General features: G+C 38.4%; 1 protein-coding gene across 1 annotated transcript in view; it reads left to right on the forward strand.

Annotated features, from left to right (window-relative positions):
* LOC307255586 (glypican-6-like) overlaps positions 1-20,327 on the forward strand; it is a gene marked incomplete at both ends in the record, with an annotated part of 122,993 nt that overhangs the window by 26,145 nt on the left and 76,521 nt on the right. The window contains one exon of the mRNA XM_080034283.1: positions 361-519. Coding sequence (XP_079890409.1) covers positions 361-519 — 159 coding nt within the window. The remainder of the gene's footprint in view (positions 1-360; positions 520-20,327) is intronic.

The following is a 20,327-nucleotide window of genomic DNA, read 5'->3' on the forward strand; positions in this document are numbered from 1 at the left end:
CCCAGGGAAAAAATATCATGCTTATTTCATGATATTTTTGGCTGATGTGTTCTATTTGGCATAGCCATGGTTTATAAATGTACCTTCCATTTGATGTATGGAATAGTTATGTACTAGAGCTCAGTAACAATATTACAGTGTTTTGATATATTTATATTGTAGTCTCTGCACCACATGATTGCAGGTTACTGACACATATTATCCTACCCCATTTGTTACAGCAGTCTGCTCCTCTTTGATAGTTTCAGTGATGAAAGTCACACAATCACAGGGGAGTTGTCATCAAAGACTTGGTTCAGCTTTTTGAAAAAAATAAAAAAATGTGTGTAAAATGGCGCTCTGTGTCTCTGTGTCCCTTAGGTGAGCACCTGCGTGTCTGTCCTCAGGGATACACCTGCTGCACATCCGAAATGGAAGACAAACTCAACCAGCAAAGCAAACTGGAGTTCGAGAACATGGTGGAGGAGAGGAGCCACAACATGAGGACGACGTTTGTCTCGAGGCATAAAAAGTTTGATGGTAAGCAGTGCACCTGGATGGGTTTGTTTTATCTGTTTGACATGCAGAGAATGAGATGCATATAAATTGGTATCGAAGACGCTTCCACTTCTATGAAATACATTTCAGACATGCACCTTCAATCTACTGATGCCGCTATGAATCAATCCTCTGACTGTTAGTAAGGTAGTCTATGGGCAGATTGGTTGTTCTGGCATGTTGCACTAAAACAGGTCAGCTTTTCATTCATTCCAACCTTTTCCTTGTTCAGCACAGTGCATTGTTGGGGGAAATGTCGTGCCTCATCTCAGATAACTCCATTATATTTAGATCATTTCGTGATTCCGCACTCACAAATGTAGTCAACTGGTTTTTCTGTTATACTGATGCAGCATCGCTCAGTGTGTTGGTGCTTTGTGCTACTTGTCGTGATGGAGCCATTGTTAATATACGGACAGTACAAGACCGCATCTTGTGATAATGTGGTGAACAATATTGTTGGAATTCTGCATGCTTGAACTATACCTGCTGTTCAAGTACAGTATATTTGGTTGGATCAAGGTGCTGCAGATTGTTTATGTCACATACTGTTTGGTAATGCTATCTCTGATAAGAAATGATTTTCAATAGTTGATCAAGGAATCTAGATTATACAATATATCGTGTCCCACTATACCGTATTTACCCACATTTACGTAATTGTGATAACAACCAGCAACATTGGATATATTATTGTTCTAAGCAAAGGTGTGATAACATGTAAAGTAAACCTGTGTCCGAATAATTGACATAGGAGTTTTAAAGTATTGCAGCTTGAATGAAATTAGTCAAATATGTTGGTGGACATGATCAATTATTGGTCTCACTTTTGATGCAGGGTTCGACCTTCTAAAAATAGGCGACTGGCTGCCCACTTTTACACAGCAACTGGACCGGGGTCTGATCACTAGCAGACTAGCACTAGCCTGATAGATAGATAAAAAGCACTCCTTTTATTTCATAGTTTTGCTTTTTCCCTTAGAGTGATCATCACTGACTTCAAACAGCTGATCAAGCAGCTCATGAAGGATAAGGTGTGTAAGACTATGTAGGATACAGCTGATATTTCAATGTGTCAGGTTTATATTTAACCCACATTTAGGTAAATGTATGTACTGGACTCTGTGTCAGCTGATACTAAATACTAGGACTAGGATCAGGATCCGGGCCAAAAACACTTGATCCGGGCATCCCAAAAGGTTACTGTAATGAACCCTCTGCATTAGTAGTAAAAGTAATTGCTGTTTTGTGGCCTATTATTGTTGCTTTTGGTTGTTTCTTACAGTCTTCCATGTAATATTACAATTATCTATACCCTTATGTAGTCCTACTGAAATACTTATTTTACAACTCAGTACCTACACGATTTAAACTAATTACATTTGAGGAAACAAGTTACTTTAAAGCTAATGCTTTGCAAAGCCATATTACTTTTTGTTTCAAAACACACTGGGTTTGAAATGTGTTTTTTACAGAACAGCATCACTAGAGATAGATTCACTACAGAACTCAGGATCCTTCAGAAGATACAACATAGCTCAAGTGTTCCATCTCTTGCATTGCTGACATAATGTGTGGGCGTTTTGTTTTTGGGGCCAGTTTAAACCCACAGTCTTAAAGTGATAAAAGACATGTCTCTGTATTTTTATTTTTATTTTAATGAAGTTAGAATGAACAAAGAAAAAGAAACCCATTGAACTGTGCTCTGTTTCTTTGTGTAATATTTATACAGTTTGCAACAAAAGAAAAATATATCAAGCATGGTGGAGGTAACGTTGGACTCACCCTTGTAAGATGATAGTGGCTGTTTTCAAAATCTATGGACATGAAATAATCACAAAGATGTAACCTTGAAGTGCCTCAGAGTGGACATATATACAGTAGCACAGGAGTTTAAAAGAACCAATAATTACAAGGTTCAGCTCTTCTTCTTCACATGTTATGCAAGCGTTGTCCGACTGTTTGAAATGTACAGTAAACCACTTTAACGACTTGGATGTATTTCTACACCAATAGCTACATTTCAAAAAACAGGAATTTAGAACAATGACCACCTATCTGTCCAGTGATATGGGGTTGGGGTTTTGGGTTAACATCAAACCACTTGTGCAATTCAATCTTCTACACATGTCCACATCACCAGGCCACTGAACATCACATTCCTTTTCCTTGCGTTAAGCTCCCTCAACCTCGTGGGGTTTGAATCATCCCTCATCAATTTTACATGCCCTCATTTCTGTCCCCAGTTATTTATAGGGCCCTATTATGAAAACCTTAACTTACTTTTTGATTACTGACTGCTTCCCCTGGAGGCCTGTGGTTTCTGATGCATTATTGAGCAATCCTGAAGCCATAAATGACTGTTGCACACTCGAATTGGGGTTTAGATGTTCTTATGTCCAATCACATGGACGAGGAGAGACCCCCCCCCCCCCCTCCCACACACACACACACACACACACACACACACACACACACACACACACCCTTCTCAGAATGCCTTATATTCTCTCAAAAAAAGACTTGGAGTCTAGTAATTTTTCAGTCCAATTGATGCACTGTATGGAGGAAGAAACTCCGACTTTGCAGTGTTGCTAACACTCCCAGCAAGTTTGCTTTAATAATCTCTGATAGCGTTGGTGTTCTCTACAGTGGCCCAGTAGATGCCCTAAAGTCACTTGATTTAAGAAATGAGGGGAATATCTGCAATATTCATGTTCATGAGAGCTGGAGAGACGGAGATAGAGACAGAGTGACAGTAGATCTTTGAAAGAGGCAGAGGGGCAGAGAGTTGTATCACATCCGTTAAAGATTAATTGCAGTGGATGAACCATGATAAAGATGTGCCCCATGCTCAGTCAAGTGATTTGAGATTGAAACTGCTGTTCAGAGGGGGTTGGTGGCCAGTTGAGCTGTCATTTTTATTTTCTGGTCTTCGATTTCTGGTCTTGTAAAATATCTTTAAAATGTCACTTTGTTTGTGAATATTTCATCTTAGACATGATTTACTGAAGATCCAATCAGTGTATTTCTAACATTGATATGTGGTACTGAATATGTTGCCCAAAAGGAATCAATTTTTTTATTAACTAAAAATGTTGGAACAATATGAAGTAACATATGAAGATGGTAACTATTTCCAATGTACTTTCTTGCTAGGTCAATCACTTAGTGAAGATTGAATTAAGACAGTTTGCCCAAGAGATTTACACATTGATTTGGCTCATGTTAGTGATTCTATTGTGGCGTTAACATTAAAAGTATTTTGTATCCCAAATTATTAAGCTTTACAACACAAATGTGACTGAGACATAATAAGTCCAACTAATTCCAAATTAGCTCATATGTGCTGAAATGTATACAGATGTATATGTTTAATTATTTTACCATTATTTATTTTAAGGTTTAATGTTATAGCCTTAATTAAATGTCTTAATTAACTTCCCAAATCAATTGATTTTAAATCCTGGCATACAAACCCTCTAACCCTCTAAAATAAGAATTTCACCTTAAATGTATAAGAAATATTCCCCAATTCTCCACAATTAAACATATTTTTGTTCTTCCGCAATGATTGCAGCTACACTACTTTAACTAACATTGAGTGTAAACATAAAGTATACCAGGGTTTTATGGCTGCACAATCACATCAATTGAAATGCCTTCCTCAGCATTCTATACATCTCTGCAGTTAAGCGAAATATTTATTCTCTTTGCAAACTGTGGTAGTGTAAGAGGTAAATAGACAGAATTGGAGAGGATTTATACTCATTTGTATCTCCAGTACAATCCGTCCTGTTTGTCATTTGTTGTTCTTGTATGGTAGATGCTCATTAGATTCAGTTTGCCTGATGCTTTTCTGCTGAGACTTCGGCAAGAGTGTGTGTGTGTGTGTGTGTGTGTGTGTGTGTGTGTGTGTGTGTGTGTGTGTGTGTGTGTGTGTGTGTGTGTGTGTGTGTGTGTGTGTGTGTGTGTGTGTGTGTGTGTGTGTGTGTGTGTGTGTGTGTGTGTGTGTGTGTGTGTGTGTGTGTGTGTGTGTGTGTGTGTGTGTGTGTGTGTGTGTGTGTGTTTGGTTCGACTGAAGTCTGGGTTGAGCAGCAGCCTTGGTTGACTGAGTTGTTTGATCCTGCCCCAGTAGAGCTTCTCTGTTCATAGTCAAGAGCTGCAGTGCCCCTCATTCACTTCAACAATCCCTTATTCACACCCGACTTAAACCAAGACTGACTCGAACACTACACTCTACTTTCTCTAATCTGCACCCTTCAAATTCACAAGCTCCTAGTAGTCTGTGTATATCGGCAAGCAACACGGTAAGCACAACACCATTTAGTGTATTTCACAGATTCATTCTTTATTTGAAACATGTTACATCAAGGTGAATTGCCTCAGAAATAGGACATTTTGTCTCATTAGGAAAATAATAGAATCCATTTTTTTATCCGTCAGATAGAAAGACAAGCAGAACAGCTGCCACAGCTCTTCCTGGGCTCATTATTTAATGATTTATTCATAGTTTTTACATTAATTGTTTAGTTCGTTAAAGTTGTTTGTGCAAATATGTAACTCTTGATACTTAACACAATGGTTCATGCACAATGCTGTGGCCCCCTTAAAACAAAAGAGATGGGAACAAATACAAATTTGATGGGAAATCAAATCAACATCTTCAAAATGAAGCCTATTAAAGAAAACAGAGGGATTGATGATTCATCCGTTGCTTTTGATCCTTCATTTCCAATCTAACAACCCTGCAGCTACAGCTGTGTGAGTAATGCTGATTGGCGCATTAGGCAGGGCAATATTGCCATGTTTACTTCAGGCCAAGAGCCCTTCAAAAAAGGATTAACAAAGCTTTAAAAATCTACCAAATGTAATGCAAATTATGTAAATTGATATGCAAAATAGTTAAATAATGCACAAAAGCTTTCAATTATCAGGTCGAGAAATACTTCAACTTGGGTGGCACAGAGGGGAAAATGGTGGGCCCATTCATAAAATCTTTACGTTCAAAATGCTAGATCTACTGTATATGTCTTGCCTATTTACCATGCTGTACTTGTGGATATTTGATTAGATAGTGTCCCACCACAGACTAATGGATTGTCCTTTCTTTAGAGTCTCTTTGTGTCTCAATTCTAAAGAAAACCTTTTACTCTGCTTCAAAGGGAGAGCATATGGTGTTGTCGCCTCAGTGCTATTAGTTTACATTTGAGGAATACTTCTTTCAGAAATCTTTTTTCTTAATGGTGCATGTTAAGAGCAAGATGATTTTTCTTCCCAAGGTTTGTCAAACACAACATAGTAAATGTTCCAACCTCAAAAATGTTGAATTAAAAGCCAGCACATCCGAAACCATTTCTTGTTAAACTGAATATCCATTTATAAAGACCACTGGTAATCTACTTATGATCCCAGCTATAACAAACTTGAAGTCTTTACTTGTATCTTTGACATTCATTGATGTACTTACCAAGAAGAATTTTGAAAATGCCAACAATTCAAAACTGACATCAAGTTGTTACATCAAAACAGGATCTCGAAGGTCCTCATTATACTATACTTCGCTCTGAAGTTATGAATCAGAATTTCTAATTACCCATTTTATCGTGACCAGCATAGAAATAATTTTAATGAATCAACGTTACGTTAAGATTTTGTCAGATCATCCTTGATATCGTCAGGATAACAAGTTATGCCTGTTTTGCTTCTGAAAACTTAAATAATTTGAACATGTTTAATTACGCCATACACACACTTCACATCTGCAGACTTGGAACTTGAGTATGTGGACTGATTTGTAGTTCCCATTATCCTTTGTGCATAATATAATAGCCAAAGTTGTTAATTTATACTGTGAATAAATTGAATAAAGAGGTTACATTTGATACACAGTGCAAGACTGTGATGAGCCTTGGCCCCATTTAGATATTACACTCTAGCTGAAAGTTTGGCTGATATGGCCTGCTGGAAACAAATTTGGCACAGGTAAACGTGCTAAATTGGAATGGAATGGGGACCTGGCACTTATTAGCCAGCAATGTTGGGGGAATCTTTGCATGTGAATATCCCCTTGAAAATAATTTGTAAAATAAACAATGAACGTATGAAACCTCTAGTCATTGTGGTTGGCATCGTTTTTTTTTTGTCACATCTTGATAATAAATTAGCAGAGCCAACACACACACAGTTTTATTCTGAGGATTCCACTGTAAAGGGAAAGCAATGAGGTCATTCATATACAATAAAATAAATTCCTCTTGGGAACATCAATACACTTTCCTGACCCCCTTTTACATCAAAGGTATTCAAGATATGCATTGTACAAAGTAAGCAGCTTGGTGTGAGGTTGATCCTGGAGAAAAAGCTAATGGAGTGTTCAAAGTGGAAACTGTCAACCTGGTAAAAAAAAAGGTGATCATGTGACTGCGGGCCCTTGATATGAGTGGGCATCAGCAGAGTAATAAGGCATCTTCGTCTAAAATATGTCCAGTAAAATAAGGTGTTGTATTTACATATACTTTTCATAGTTGTGTCTGCCTTTGAAAAATTATTTGTCCGGAAGCTGCTTTCTTCTTTAGTGTCAGAAATAACAAAATATTTAAGAGGTGATCGTCTGTGAAGGTTTACATTTATTGTGATGTTGTTGGCTGAAATGTTTTCTGAAATTGATGATGCCCTGTGGTAGCCTGGTGCTACCAGACCATCGTACTTCATTTCATTTGTACAGAAGGTCTGGAAGTGCTGTAATTGGCAAACGTTCACTCACTTGAAGGCGGGTGTCTGTTGAAGTTTAAAACTATTGGATCTGCCCAGTGCCACTCTGGATTAGCCAACCAATCGCATCATGTTTGGTCAGACGTATGTCATGAACAGGCTTCTGACGGTGCATTTCAGTTGTACAGGGAACTCGGAAATTAATTTCCGACTTCACTACATATTGTGGTCTATTGATCTACCGTACCTGGCAACGGTAACTTGCTAGAGCCTAATGTTTAGTTATTTGGATTAGAAAGGTTGTAGGCGTCCATACTTTCGCGAGCAGATGCACTGGAACACAGACAGGTCGGAACTCGGAACTACCAAGTCGGAAATTTCCGATTTCCGAGTATAAAGGAACGCAGCATTCAACTGAAACTGGAGGGCAACTAAAGGCTTATTTATGCTCTACGTTACATACGCATACGGATACGGATTGAGCCTTCTGTCCGTACTCTGCGTACATTACGTCCGTATTTCGGCACGTATCCTGCAAGCTTGCGGATGCGTACCAAACGGACAGAACGGAGCATTACTACCGAAGATCACGGGGGGCGCATAGCCAACAGTTCACTTTCACTTAATGCATATTTGTTTACAAACACAAACGAAAGACATAATACTTTAGAAAATGTCTTAACTTTTGAGGAGAGGTTTTTGTGAGTTGGTACGAAATGACATACACATTTATCTATCTATGTTGTAGTTACACGGCCAGGGCACAGGGACATACAACTACAACAGAGCAGCATGAGTGGGGATCGCACAGGGAAGAATGTCAGCTAGACAGCAGGCTGACGGCAGCAATAGAGAAGTGCCGGAGGTCCATGCGAGACTAGTTTGTTTGACATGTTGTGATTTATGTCCTCACAGACCCCCGCTGTCTATAATATAGCCTCTAGTTTAGCCTCTTACATCGCTACGGTAGTAGGCCTATATCGCTAAAGCTGTTTCTTCCATGGACCTATTATAAAATATTTATTCCAGTTAATTCACTGTTTGACTCTTCTTCTTCCTATTTGAGTAACATTTTACTCTGAGCGGCGCTGCTGCCTACTAATGGTTGATTTGCGTAATGTCGATTCCAACATAAAGGACGCATGGAAGTATGAGGGCAGTGACGGATATAACGTTGTAAACGTACGTTTCTATTTACGCACGGAATTGGAGCATAAATGAGCCTTTAGACGTCATCGTTCTCAGCCACTCGCTCTGTTCGCTGATTGGACCGCCAAAAGTCTGGATGAGCAGAATTCCATGAACACACCGCACCCTCAGACTGACTGCTGAAGTGAAATGAAAATTGAGTGGAAGTAGGTAGGCGGGCAGAGCCAGGTTAGCCCTGTGGAGGTCACGACTACAATAATGTAAGCCTCTTTTATTTTATCTTCAGGTCAGAATTATGATAAAGGTATTTCGTTCCTCATAAACATTTGCCATGCTGATCTTTTTTATCAGTTTCAAACGTGCATTTTTTACATACATTTTTAAATAACAACAATCAAGTCATGTTCTTTTGTGTCTTTGCTGCACATCTTGGCGCGTCACCAGCACATGTCGATAAGTGGAATAGTGTGAGTTAGACCATTGGCCTTTGGACCTTATTATTACGTAATACATCTCACACTATCCACAGATGCTTGATCTGGATAAAGAACATGGAAAACATGTAAGATACCGTGACAATGCCTCGTAGAGCAATATGTATTACATGTGAGATTAAAACAAATGAACAAGACACAAAGGACTTGGTTAACTAACTAATGATATATTACTACTGGTGTACTGGTTACACAGGAAATGACACTAAATGACCCAGGAGGCAGGATGCCGGTGAGGATGGGGCAGACATTGATTTAACCCCCTTCAGTCCGTGATGAAGCTGAATGCTCTGTGACAGTCACATGTCCATTTCTAATGAAATCTAAAACCACATGGGCACACGCTTTCCTGGAAGTGTTCATAAATAAATAACCTCTGTTTTGGTGTTCCTGTTTTATCGTAAGTGAATGTCAGGAAGAGTGTAATTCTCGGAGGAGCGAGGAAATGGGGTCTGTCCAGCAGTGAGTTTGCTGAGAGAGTTGGTGGCAGCCTCCATCATCTGGCACAGGGCTGCGGCCCAGTGTCACTTTTGTACTTCAGGATGGATGGCTCTGTATGGCCTGGACACTGTTAACTCTGTCCCTCTGGTAAGCTTCAAGGAGAGGCTATAAGAGGCATACCTTTCCACAAGCCACGTTGGCAAAAATGGAGGAAAATCCACGGGCCTGGCGCAATGTGATTCTTCCTTTCAAGTATTTATTAAATAAGACTTTGTGTCATAAATTGAAACATATACACTGTGGAAACTCTCTTACGAAAAAATCCTATCCTTAGGATATTGAGTTTTCTCAGGCTGCAGCTGAGATCCTGCAGTCTATTGAGACAGATGAAAAATGTGTCACTCCCCCCCTGCTGCAAAAGGTGGCGATGTGCTTCCCTCATAGATCCCCACTGTTCCGTCTCTGTTTGATTTCCATGCCTCATTTGAAATTGACTGCTCGTGGTGACCGTGAGGTTGGCATGATTTCTAGTTTAGCATTCATTCCACTGTGAATTTATAAAAATAGATTATGGTATACTTGAGAGAAGCACTTTCTTTATATACATTGCCCTGTCTTATTGAGTATTTTCTTTTCAAAACAGGAAACTGATTTGAGCGTGTGCCATTGTAGGCCATAATGTATTTTGTAGCTGCACGGATGCAGTACTGGATTGTGTTGGTGCATTTGAGATTTGCATACTCTAACTAATAAATGTTTTTTTTGTGAGTATCCACAGCAGGTGAAACATTTTTAATTGTCAGAAACATTACTACCTCCTCATGTGTGTGGCATAAAATATTCCAGGATACTTCTATTTACATTCTTTGAAAAGCGAGAGCACTAAATAGAGGGTTTGAATTTGGTAAGTGTATACTGAAATTGTTGAATTTCCATAAATTGTATACACAATATTCCGAACATGCATGTGTGCATGTTAAGTTCATTTGTCATTAAAGCGGCTACGAGGAACTTTTAAACATCTTTATAACAGTCTCATTTTCCTTCTGATGATCACAAATTACCTATCAGTGCAAAGAAATGCGTTTTTAAATAGTTTTTATTAATGCCTTTGGTCTGGTTGCACACCCAGTCCGATTTTCGGCTTGCACATGCAGGCTCAATGGTCACATATTCGTATTGGTTGCAGATTTCAGTGTACCACAGCAACGTTATTTGAGTAGCCTGTCCCTCCAGGTAAGGTAAGGCCTTGTTTGAGACAGTTATTTGTCGTCATAATGGCTGATAACGGGGCAGAACCATCAAAGAAAGAAAGACAATTCAATGAAGAAAAGCTAAAAGGGAGAGTGATAGACTGGCGAGAGGAGGGTGTTGACAAGCAACTTGTTAACAATTTAACGTGAGCGACCTAGTCCTGCAGTGTTTACTCCTAAGTGAATGAACAGTACTAAAACAAAGTTTACTTTGCTTCATCATCATCAGATGACCATTACTCATCTAAAATGGTCATTATTTACAACAACATAAACACATTACCTCATTGTGATCCATACTGTCGTCTCGTTCATTCGCTTTCTGTGAAGGCACGGAATCTTTCAGCTCCATGAGAGTGGTTTGTGACACTGCATCAACTCATTGCAATGAGGTTTGTGTGGCAATGACTGGCATTAGTTGATGCAGTGTCACTAACCACTCTCACAGAGCCGAAAAGATTCCGTGCCCTCACACTTTCAACACAGACATGCACTATATTGCGTCCTAATCATTTGCCACTGGCATCGGCCTGCACGCGATAGAAAACAGCTTTACGACAGCTGGCGTCGTAAAAATACTACCGCTTTTCTCCAAAGGGGCCGCCAACCGCCAAAGTTCCTCATAGCCACTTTAACATCACAATGCTGATTTAAAGCTACCATGTCTCTTTGTAACCATGATTTAGACATTGCAGCCTTACATAAATATCATTCCATTTTTTCAAGACAAGATTATGAAGTATCATTATGAAGTATTATTTTTATGTAAAAATGAGGGCTGTCAAGCAATTAAAAAAATTAATTACAGGCTCTGTGATTAATTAATCTAAATTAATCGCATGCTTATATGACACTTGTATGCCTGTTTATAAACAACTGTATAGGCTACCGTTCGTTTCTCTCTCTCGCTCTCTCTCTCTCTTTCTCTCTCTCTCTCCGTCTCTCGTAACTTCTGTCTCCTCCCCTCAGTCAGGTTTCTACATGAAATAAATTTGGGAACTACTAGCGCCGGAAAAAAAACAAAAAAACAAGCAGGCTAAATGACGACTGTCTATCTCCCACAACAGACATCGCTGCACTGCCACACAGGTCCACATAGTCTATGCCGAAATGAACGCGTTAATTTGACAGCCCTAGTAAAAATGTAATTAAACTCCAGATTTTGAGTTAAAAATCAGGTTCTGTAAAGCCCCTCAAACATACTGCACAGTAAAATAATGTTCACCTATAGTTGAAATTATCAAATAAAACATATCAGAACATTGACCGCATCCCTTTGAAAGATCTGTACCAAAACACAAAACACACACTTTCCCAAAATGCCTTGAAACAACTGCAGTCACGTCAATCTAAACCAGGCAGTTAATCAGTTGGTCAAAATAAAAACATTGGCAACAGAGTATGAAGCTTCATTGAAAGAAAAAAAATCCTTGTTTGCCTTTAAAAGTGAACGCTGGACTGCAGGCCAAAGCCGTACTACTCTCATACAACATCCAGCTAACATCCTTGAGTGATTGAATGACTTCCCACAGCCGTGTTGTTTCTGGCCACGGCTGCAGCCCTGTTCCTGCCGAGACAAAAGCTAACCTTCATTTAGAAAGGACATAGCAACAAGCACAGAGATGAACAATACACAGGGTGTTGTTTTTTTTCTTCTTCTGAGAAACCCCAGTATCCTCAGTCAGGCGCAGAAAATGCTCTGCAGGATGGATTAGCCTGACAAAGCTCTGCATGGAAGCTTTCACGGGGAGAGGCACTCCAACAACCAGGTTGAGACAAAGCTGCTTATCCACAGGGTCACAGTAATGTAATATTGTCTGCAGCCAATTTGCTCCTTGCTATTCAATGGGTGTGAATATCAACCATGGGAGAAAATCACTTTGATTTTCTGAGCCTTGCTAATTGACTTCTCCGGTGCCTCTCAACACTGAACTCTGTGTCAGATCTTGGAAAACATAGAGATGCCCTCAGCAAAGGTGGCTTTTGTCAATATAATTACCTGAGCATACAAGAGGATCTGTAGCTATGCCCCCAGAGTTTTGGAAGAGAGCCAAGTCTGAAAGTATAGTTAAGTTGCTAACTACCTTACATTTTGCCACTCAGAATTAATTACTTTCCCAGGATAATTGTTCATCCAGATTGAAAAGCCCAATGCATTCGGCCCTTGGCAACACAGCTTGAGAGTTAGCATAGTACAGTATTCCATTACTACGTTGTTCGAATTATACTATTGTATATTTCTCATTAAGAAATAAATACTACACTTATTATGAATGCAAAGAATTGCGTTTAAAATACCATCAGATAACATTATTGTATGTATAAATTAGTTATAATATTTGGCTTATAAGACTAAAAATAATACTTTCCGGATGTCGGAACAAAATAGACTGTAAAAAAAAATCATCATTGATTCATTGAGCAGACCCAGAGATATCATCTTTTTTCTTCATGCAAATGTTTTCATTATCAAAATATTTTGATTAACCACAATAAGATAAGATAATACACAAGCTCCCATCAATTATACATGAGACAACAACATTAAAAACATCAACAAATATGAATAATACATATGATGAGGGGTCCAGCCCTGCAAGAGTGGTCATACATAATATGGGGGTAAAAGTCACCTTCCTGATGCTTATTCAGCAGTGATATGGACAAGGGAACAGATGAATGTGTGTATGCAACCCAACTGCTGATTTTGTGTTGTTTATTTATTTTTTTTATTTTTTTTATTATTATTCTTTCAGACAATTCCACACAATACACAATTATCTCTTTCACATCATACATCATACTTTGTGTTGTCCGAAGGGAGACGGAAGAAGCCAAAGGCTTATCAGGTCCCGCCCCCATTTTCATCAGATTCAGATTCAGATACACAGATACACATTTACTGTTACAGAAAACAAAAAATAAAAAACACAATTTCTTTATTGTTTTTTTGTTTTTTTTATGATTTTGCTAATTTTTTTTGTTAAGCAGCTGCAGTCCAATACACAGTCAATTTTCATTCTCATTATTCATTGACCTTGCACAACTGACATGCTTTCCATTTTCCCAATGAATTTTAATTACTCATCGTTATCCTCTCTTTCCACTGTAGCCATTTTTACGATTTCTCCTTTGATATCAGCGATTCCAGCGATTTCTCCTTTGATAGCTGTGATGTCTCCTTTGATAGATGCAATACCGGATACAATTTTTGCTATCCCTTCCCGAACAACAGTAATAGCCTGTTTTGTTCCATCCATATATTTCGACGCTGTACATCTTCCATCTCTCCCTTCCGCTTGTGCAACAATGAGTTTCTTCAGTTTGCGATACAGATGCAGCCAGGCAAACCACTTTCCATTCTTTCCAGCTATCCTGTGCGTAACCGGACAGGAAGGTGCCATCTGGACACGGTACCTCTCCAGCTCCTGCTTTTCTGGTTGAAAACACGCGGTCAATGGCATTTAGAGACCAATTTAGCAGTTCCATGATCAATCTACTTGCTTCAGCTTTTAAGATCCGTTCTGTTCAGTTCTGATTTTCTGTGACAATGCAGAGTTTGTTTTGCCCTTGTATTGTGGCCTCAATTTCTTATCTGGTAGTCTAAACACATCTGCAAAAGTATTCAAACCCATACAAGTCTGTCTGCTGACCTCTATATACATCAACTAAAGATGCAGAGCAGTTACAGAGTGGTGAGTTCACTCCTCCACAGCCCCAGATTGGTAATTTTTTAAAAACAAGTAATATTCAGATTCCCACGTCTAAATTAGGTGCTTGCAGTTTATCCAATTTGCTGCAGCTCCCTCAGGAGCCATACACAAGCCTTCAAACAAATGCCAGTAGTAACAGCAAACATATCTTTGATGTGTGCAATTGGTGGATTTACCCCTGCAGGAAAAAACAAGTGGCTGTGTTAAATCACAAAAGAAAAGCCATGTATTTATTAACGAGCGAGGCGATATTGTAAATCATCATCTGGTTATCATTGATAACGAGACAACTTCGGTATTCAGCTGAGCGGGTGATTAATTGATTGGTTGATTACTGCCTCCACTAACTAAATATTAGTTTTTGTTATTTTTAAATATAATTTTTATGTAAGGGTTATTTAAATAAGAATGTTTCAGTTGTGGATGTATTAATTATGTTTTGAATATCACATCTACCTTTTGTGAGCAGTAGCATTTGCTTCATTTAACTTGTGAATCCAACATTCAGATTTTTGAATCAAGTGATTATGTGGACATTCTGCTCAGTATGTTTAATCATGGGGCAATGATAGAGCAAATCCAATATTCAAGTGAGTCATTTGATGCCCTTCTGCTCTAACGTAACACTGTACATTGAAATTGCGACGGAGGATATGGAGCACTAAGCATGTGACCTTAGAGCAGTAATTACTTTGCAGGCTGTACATCTTTTCATACATTAAATCTGAATGCAACAAAATGCTTGTAGTCAAACTGGCTATAGAGATGACAAGACTTGTGTGTCTGGATTAAAGTATAGTCGTGCAGTGTTATGAGTAGTGTTATTGAGTGATGTTTTTATTCTCATGCTGCTTTTTTATACAAGTAAACTCAACATACCATGCACATAGTTATTCACGGGTTCCGTCTTAAATCAACACTTAGAATAGTTAGAATAATGGGTATAATACTGTTACTAAATAAACAGATTAACAAATGATATCTTGACAATACAATTTAAAATTAGTTTGTGTGCATAAACTTAATATTCAATTTGCAAAAGCATAACCATCATCACTGTTATCAAATCATCACTTAAAATAATTTAAGTGATGTTACTGAAATTCCCCTCTAGGGATCAGTAAATGATTATCTGATATAATCGCTAGGTAATAATCACTTGAGGCTAAATTTATTTAGTGGCTCATGGTGTTCTCCACATTATTACATTACATTGGGTGATTTCCATACTACAGCAATCGTGCAGTAATATAATTGCTTGTAATGTTAACAGAAACTGGAGCATAACAAGCTGCCAAAATAATCCTTCAAACACTGTGCTCTGGATCCTAGGTGGAGGACACTGGGAGAGATTTTGCTGGCAAGACATGTCATGCTTTGTTTTACCAAGTGTTACACCCTTGATGTGTCTTGTGGGAATCTGTTTTATATATATTTTTTTTAGTTCCAACATTTATGTCTTTAAACCTTGGAATGATGATATCATGTTGAGCAAATGCCACCAAACAACCCAAAACATCTCTCAACATCGCTCAATGTTTGTGCTACGTTTAACAAGCCATACTCATTAACACCACAGATTTACAATATTCATGATTACCACATGTATGCAAATCGATGGATCTGCTGATTTGGGAAAGTTATAATATATGGATCATTGTCTTGGTGTGGCAAGTTAACAACCAGTGTAAAGTTATCTTGGTGCTGACTGCTTGTTGTCAGCTCTGGGCTGTCCCTCGATACAAAGAATCAGTTAAGTGTTCGGCAGAGAAACAGAGTATGATCATGAACCACTATCTATGCAGGTGTGTCAGTCAGTCAACCTTATGATATTTATCTTTTGGTTTCTTACCAAACACCTGCTTCTCACTCAGCTTTCAGTAACACACACACAAACACACACACACAAACACACACACACACACACACACTCACTCATACATTTTTCCTTTATAAAACCTCAAACCTAACTTTTGTATCTCCTGGTATCTGGGCTTAGTCAGACAATAAGCACGTTTTCTCTTTTCCATCTATTTTTTATTTTTTTATCTGTGTTCCGTGAAAAACCGGCAAATTCTACAACATTAACCACAAAACAGTAAAATAAAAACAACAAGTAGTGGTTGTTTCGAGAGCCCTTGTTGAGGTGGGCGGTAGTGCAGAAGACTGGAGGTCAGGAGGCAAGGTGCTTTCAGCCTGTGTCGGGAAATGGAGACAGTATCTGTCAAACTGACTTAGAAGGATGGAAGGAACACACATGAAGGCTTGAATAATGGTCTGGAGGAAGCAGAGTGCTGTAGTAATAGGTCACTGTGGTCATTGTTTGCTGTTATGTTTACTGTTTCGTCCACCATGAAAAGGATAATAACAAGAACACCCTACTATATAAAACAGTTGGATAACAATTTAACCACAATCAAATGATGACACAAAGTACAGCCTCTATTCCACCCGGGATTTTAGTCTGCACCTTTTTGACACAGTTTCAACAATAAATCACTTCGTAAAATGAGTATAATTTCTGTGCTTTTTTACTATATTGCATAATACTTTATGGGTGTTAGTGTGCCAACCTACTTTGTCTTTCAGGCTGGATTCCATGCTGTGTACACTATAGAATAATAGTTTGAGCGGGGTCCCTAACCTACCATGTACAGAAGTGAGTGCCCTATGAAAAAATAGTAGTACATATTTAGTAAGATAGAGAACACAGTCACAAATAAAAAAAAAGTAAGAATATTATGCACTGTCCTATCATCTCACTTAACTTTGCCATCTATCCCCTTTCATTTTCTATATCTGCTTATTCCGTTAGTAGTTGTGCAGACTGGAGGCTTACTCAGCATGCATCGAGCAAAAGGGCGGGGGAACACAGTTTATTAATATTACATTTAGATCTTATATTTCGGTTGGCTTCATATTTCTGCCTTGCAGCATTCATTTTTTAATACCCAAATATGCAGACTGGGTCTCATTAATTTGAGGCAAAGTACCACCTTGTGTTTGAAGCAGAATGGCGTCCATTTTTAAGTCCAAAAGTGAGGTGTGAGATATGCTCTACTTTTCTCATTCCTAAAAACCTGCAAGCCTCATTAGAATACAAAGCCAACTAGCTGCTGTGACTGTTTGTCTCTCTCCGTGAGGTACAGTGCCTTTTCTTGGCTCAAGAGAAATGCTACAGAGTCCCTGCTGGAGTCGACAGAGAGGGACGATAATTGTGGAAAGGTTTTATTTGGTGTCTCGTGTGCTGAGTGAGTGGTAAGGTTTATAGTTGTTTACAGTGTGGGCAGTGACGTGTGTATTGTTACAGCTGAGCCAAATATGTTCCCTTTTTTTAATTACAATGTGTAAATGAAAATGTTAATAGGTAATTTAAATCTTGATTCTACAAAAACAAGAGAAAGTCCACAGTCACACAATCTGCACACAATGTTCATCTTCATATCTTAGCTTGTTTGCATGCTTACATAATACTGGTAGTATAAAACACAGTAATCACAGTTTTATTGTCAATTTCTACAACATGTGTCAGACATACAGAGGAATGTAAATTACGTTTCTCTCCGACTTACGGTGCAATTACTATATAAGTATACAATTAGGTAAGATGAAATAAATAATATGTACAATGAGTAGAGTTTAAATAGTTCAAAAAATAAGGCAAAACCAAACGGTATAAAACAAGTGAATATGAGGAACATTATTTACAATATGTGCAATATGCAGTAAGAAATTGAAAGTGCACATTATAGGGGCATTACAATGTGCAGACTGAGTATAAATAGATACATGTATGGAAGAAAGAAATGGAAGAACAAATCAGAGGATCACTGTCTTTAAGGTGAAACTCGAAAAATTAGAATATCGTGCAAAAGTTCATTTATTTCAGTAATTTGACTCAAAAGGTGAAACTAATATAGTATATAGACCCATTACATGAAAGGTGAGATATTCAAAGCCTTTATTTGTTATAATTTAGATTATTATGGTTTACACAGCTTATGAAAACCCCAAATTTAAAATCTTAGAAAATTTGAATATTACATGAAATCAATAAAAAAAGGGATTTTTAATACAGAAATATCAGCCCACTATAAAGTATAATCATGCATGTGTACTCAGTACTTGGTTTGGGTCCATTTTGCATGACTTCTTGCCTCAATTCCAATTCATTTTCCATGATATTCTAATTATATGAGTTTCACCTGTATGTTTTCTGCAGACAGGTTTGCCTGACGCATAATTGGGGATGAATTTCACCATTTTTTGACATGAATGTCTTGAGGAATAGGAATAGCAATTCCCTCATCTGGTTCAAAATCAGAATCATTAGAATCTGAATTTAGCTCAAGATACATCCTCCTCTATTTCACTAGCATGATCAATGATGACTTCCAGAGCCTCCTGGACTGTCATCCTTTTGCTTCTGCTTCTCATTTTGTAAAGGTCTGCCTGACAGAGTGTAATGTTGGTAGGACTCCCATGCAGCAAATATTTTATATGTTTTGCCCCTCCCCTGTTGAGTGTCCACTGAATGTGGGTGGAGTTTTCCCAAGGGAACATAAATGGTTCCCGTCAAAAGTCATAACACTTGCAACTGTGTGTGTGTGGGTGTGCGTGCGTGGGCGTATGTGTGTGTGCGTGTGTGAGATTTGGGTGAAATGTCTCACAGTTTTAAAGAAATAAATATTCTTACATTTCTGACACCCTTTTACCTCCATATAGGGGCATTACAATGTGCAGACTGTATAAATAGATACATGTATGGAAGAAAGAAATGGAAGAAAAAATCAGAGGATCACCTACATAATCAGGGGTGATCCTCAGGGAACAATGAAGTTACAAAGTTAGTGTTAATCAATCTGGTCGATGTTGAGTTAATGCGCAGGATAAGTGGAAACTCAGGGGATGAGCCAGGGGATCGCTAAAGTTTTACGATACTATCTTCTTGGCACCATTATTGTCTGTACACATTTTCATGGCAATCCATCCCATAGTTTTGGAGATATATTAGTCTGGAGCAAAGTGGTGGACCGACAGAATGACCTTGGCATCTCAAGAGCCACAATGCTAGCAAAACTAATAACTGCTCTAACAGTGTACATTGCAGGCTATTATTGCCATTGTTGTCGACCTTATCTCTTGTATTCAGCACTCATTACTTGCCTGCCGACAATGACTCAACTCCTTTAAATTGATAAAGAAGTACTAGTCTCTAGCAATCTCATGCCCAACACACACGCACACACACACACACACACACACACACACACACACACACACACACACACACACACACACACACACACAGCAGTCTCATAAAACATCTCTCTCACCAGACATTACCACATGTATCCAATAGTAATAGGTACTTCTCATAACATTTTCCCTAACTCCCACTAAAAAAATAATCAATACCTAAATTTTCACAACAGACAATATCTTGGTCTGAGCCACACCAACAGTGCTCATTGGCCAGAGTTCTTACCACCCTCTTTCTGCATTGGATTTTGCAGGCTTACATCATGTTTACAGGCCGTATACTTGTATAAGCAGAAGAAATCAAGATGTATTGCTCACTTTTATTTGTGTGCGACAGTAACATGTATGAATTTTCACAACAGTCTTCTTGAATGCTTTTTCCTTCTTTCCCTAAACTACTTAAATCAACAGTTTGAGTGAATTCACATTCTAACATTTGGTGCATTTGTGATTCCTGTGCAGTTATCCAAATGAGTTCTGTTGAGAGATTGGTTTGAAAGGAAAGATAAATGGGTTTGCATGGATAAGATGTTATGCGCAAGAAAAATGAAACTCGCCAAAGGTTAAACAGGCCAAAGAAATGTCATCAAAATGCCACTTAAACACGATTTGGCCTTTTGCATTCTTTCATCGCGTCCAACTTTGTGCCAGCAGTGGGGCTCGAATACGAGTGAAAACACAGCACATGTCCTCTGAAAAGGTTGATCAAGATTTAGAAAAAAAAAATGGACTTTGAGATAAAATACAGAGGAATATATTGAATG

This window comes from Ammodytes marinus (genome assembly GCF_949987685.1).
Source record: "Ammodytes marinus genome assembly, chromosome: 1".
Classification (NCBI taxonomy): domain Eukaryota; kingdom Metazoa; phylum Chordata; class Actinopteri; order Uranoscopiformes; family Ammodytidae; genus Ammodytes; species Ammodytes marinus.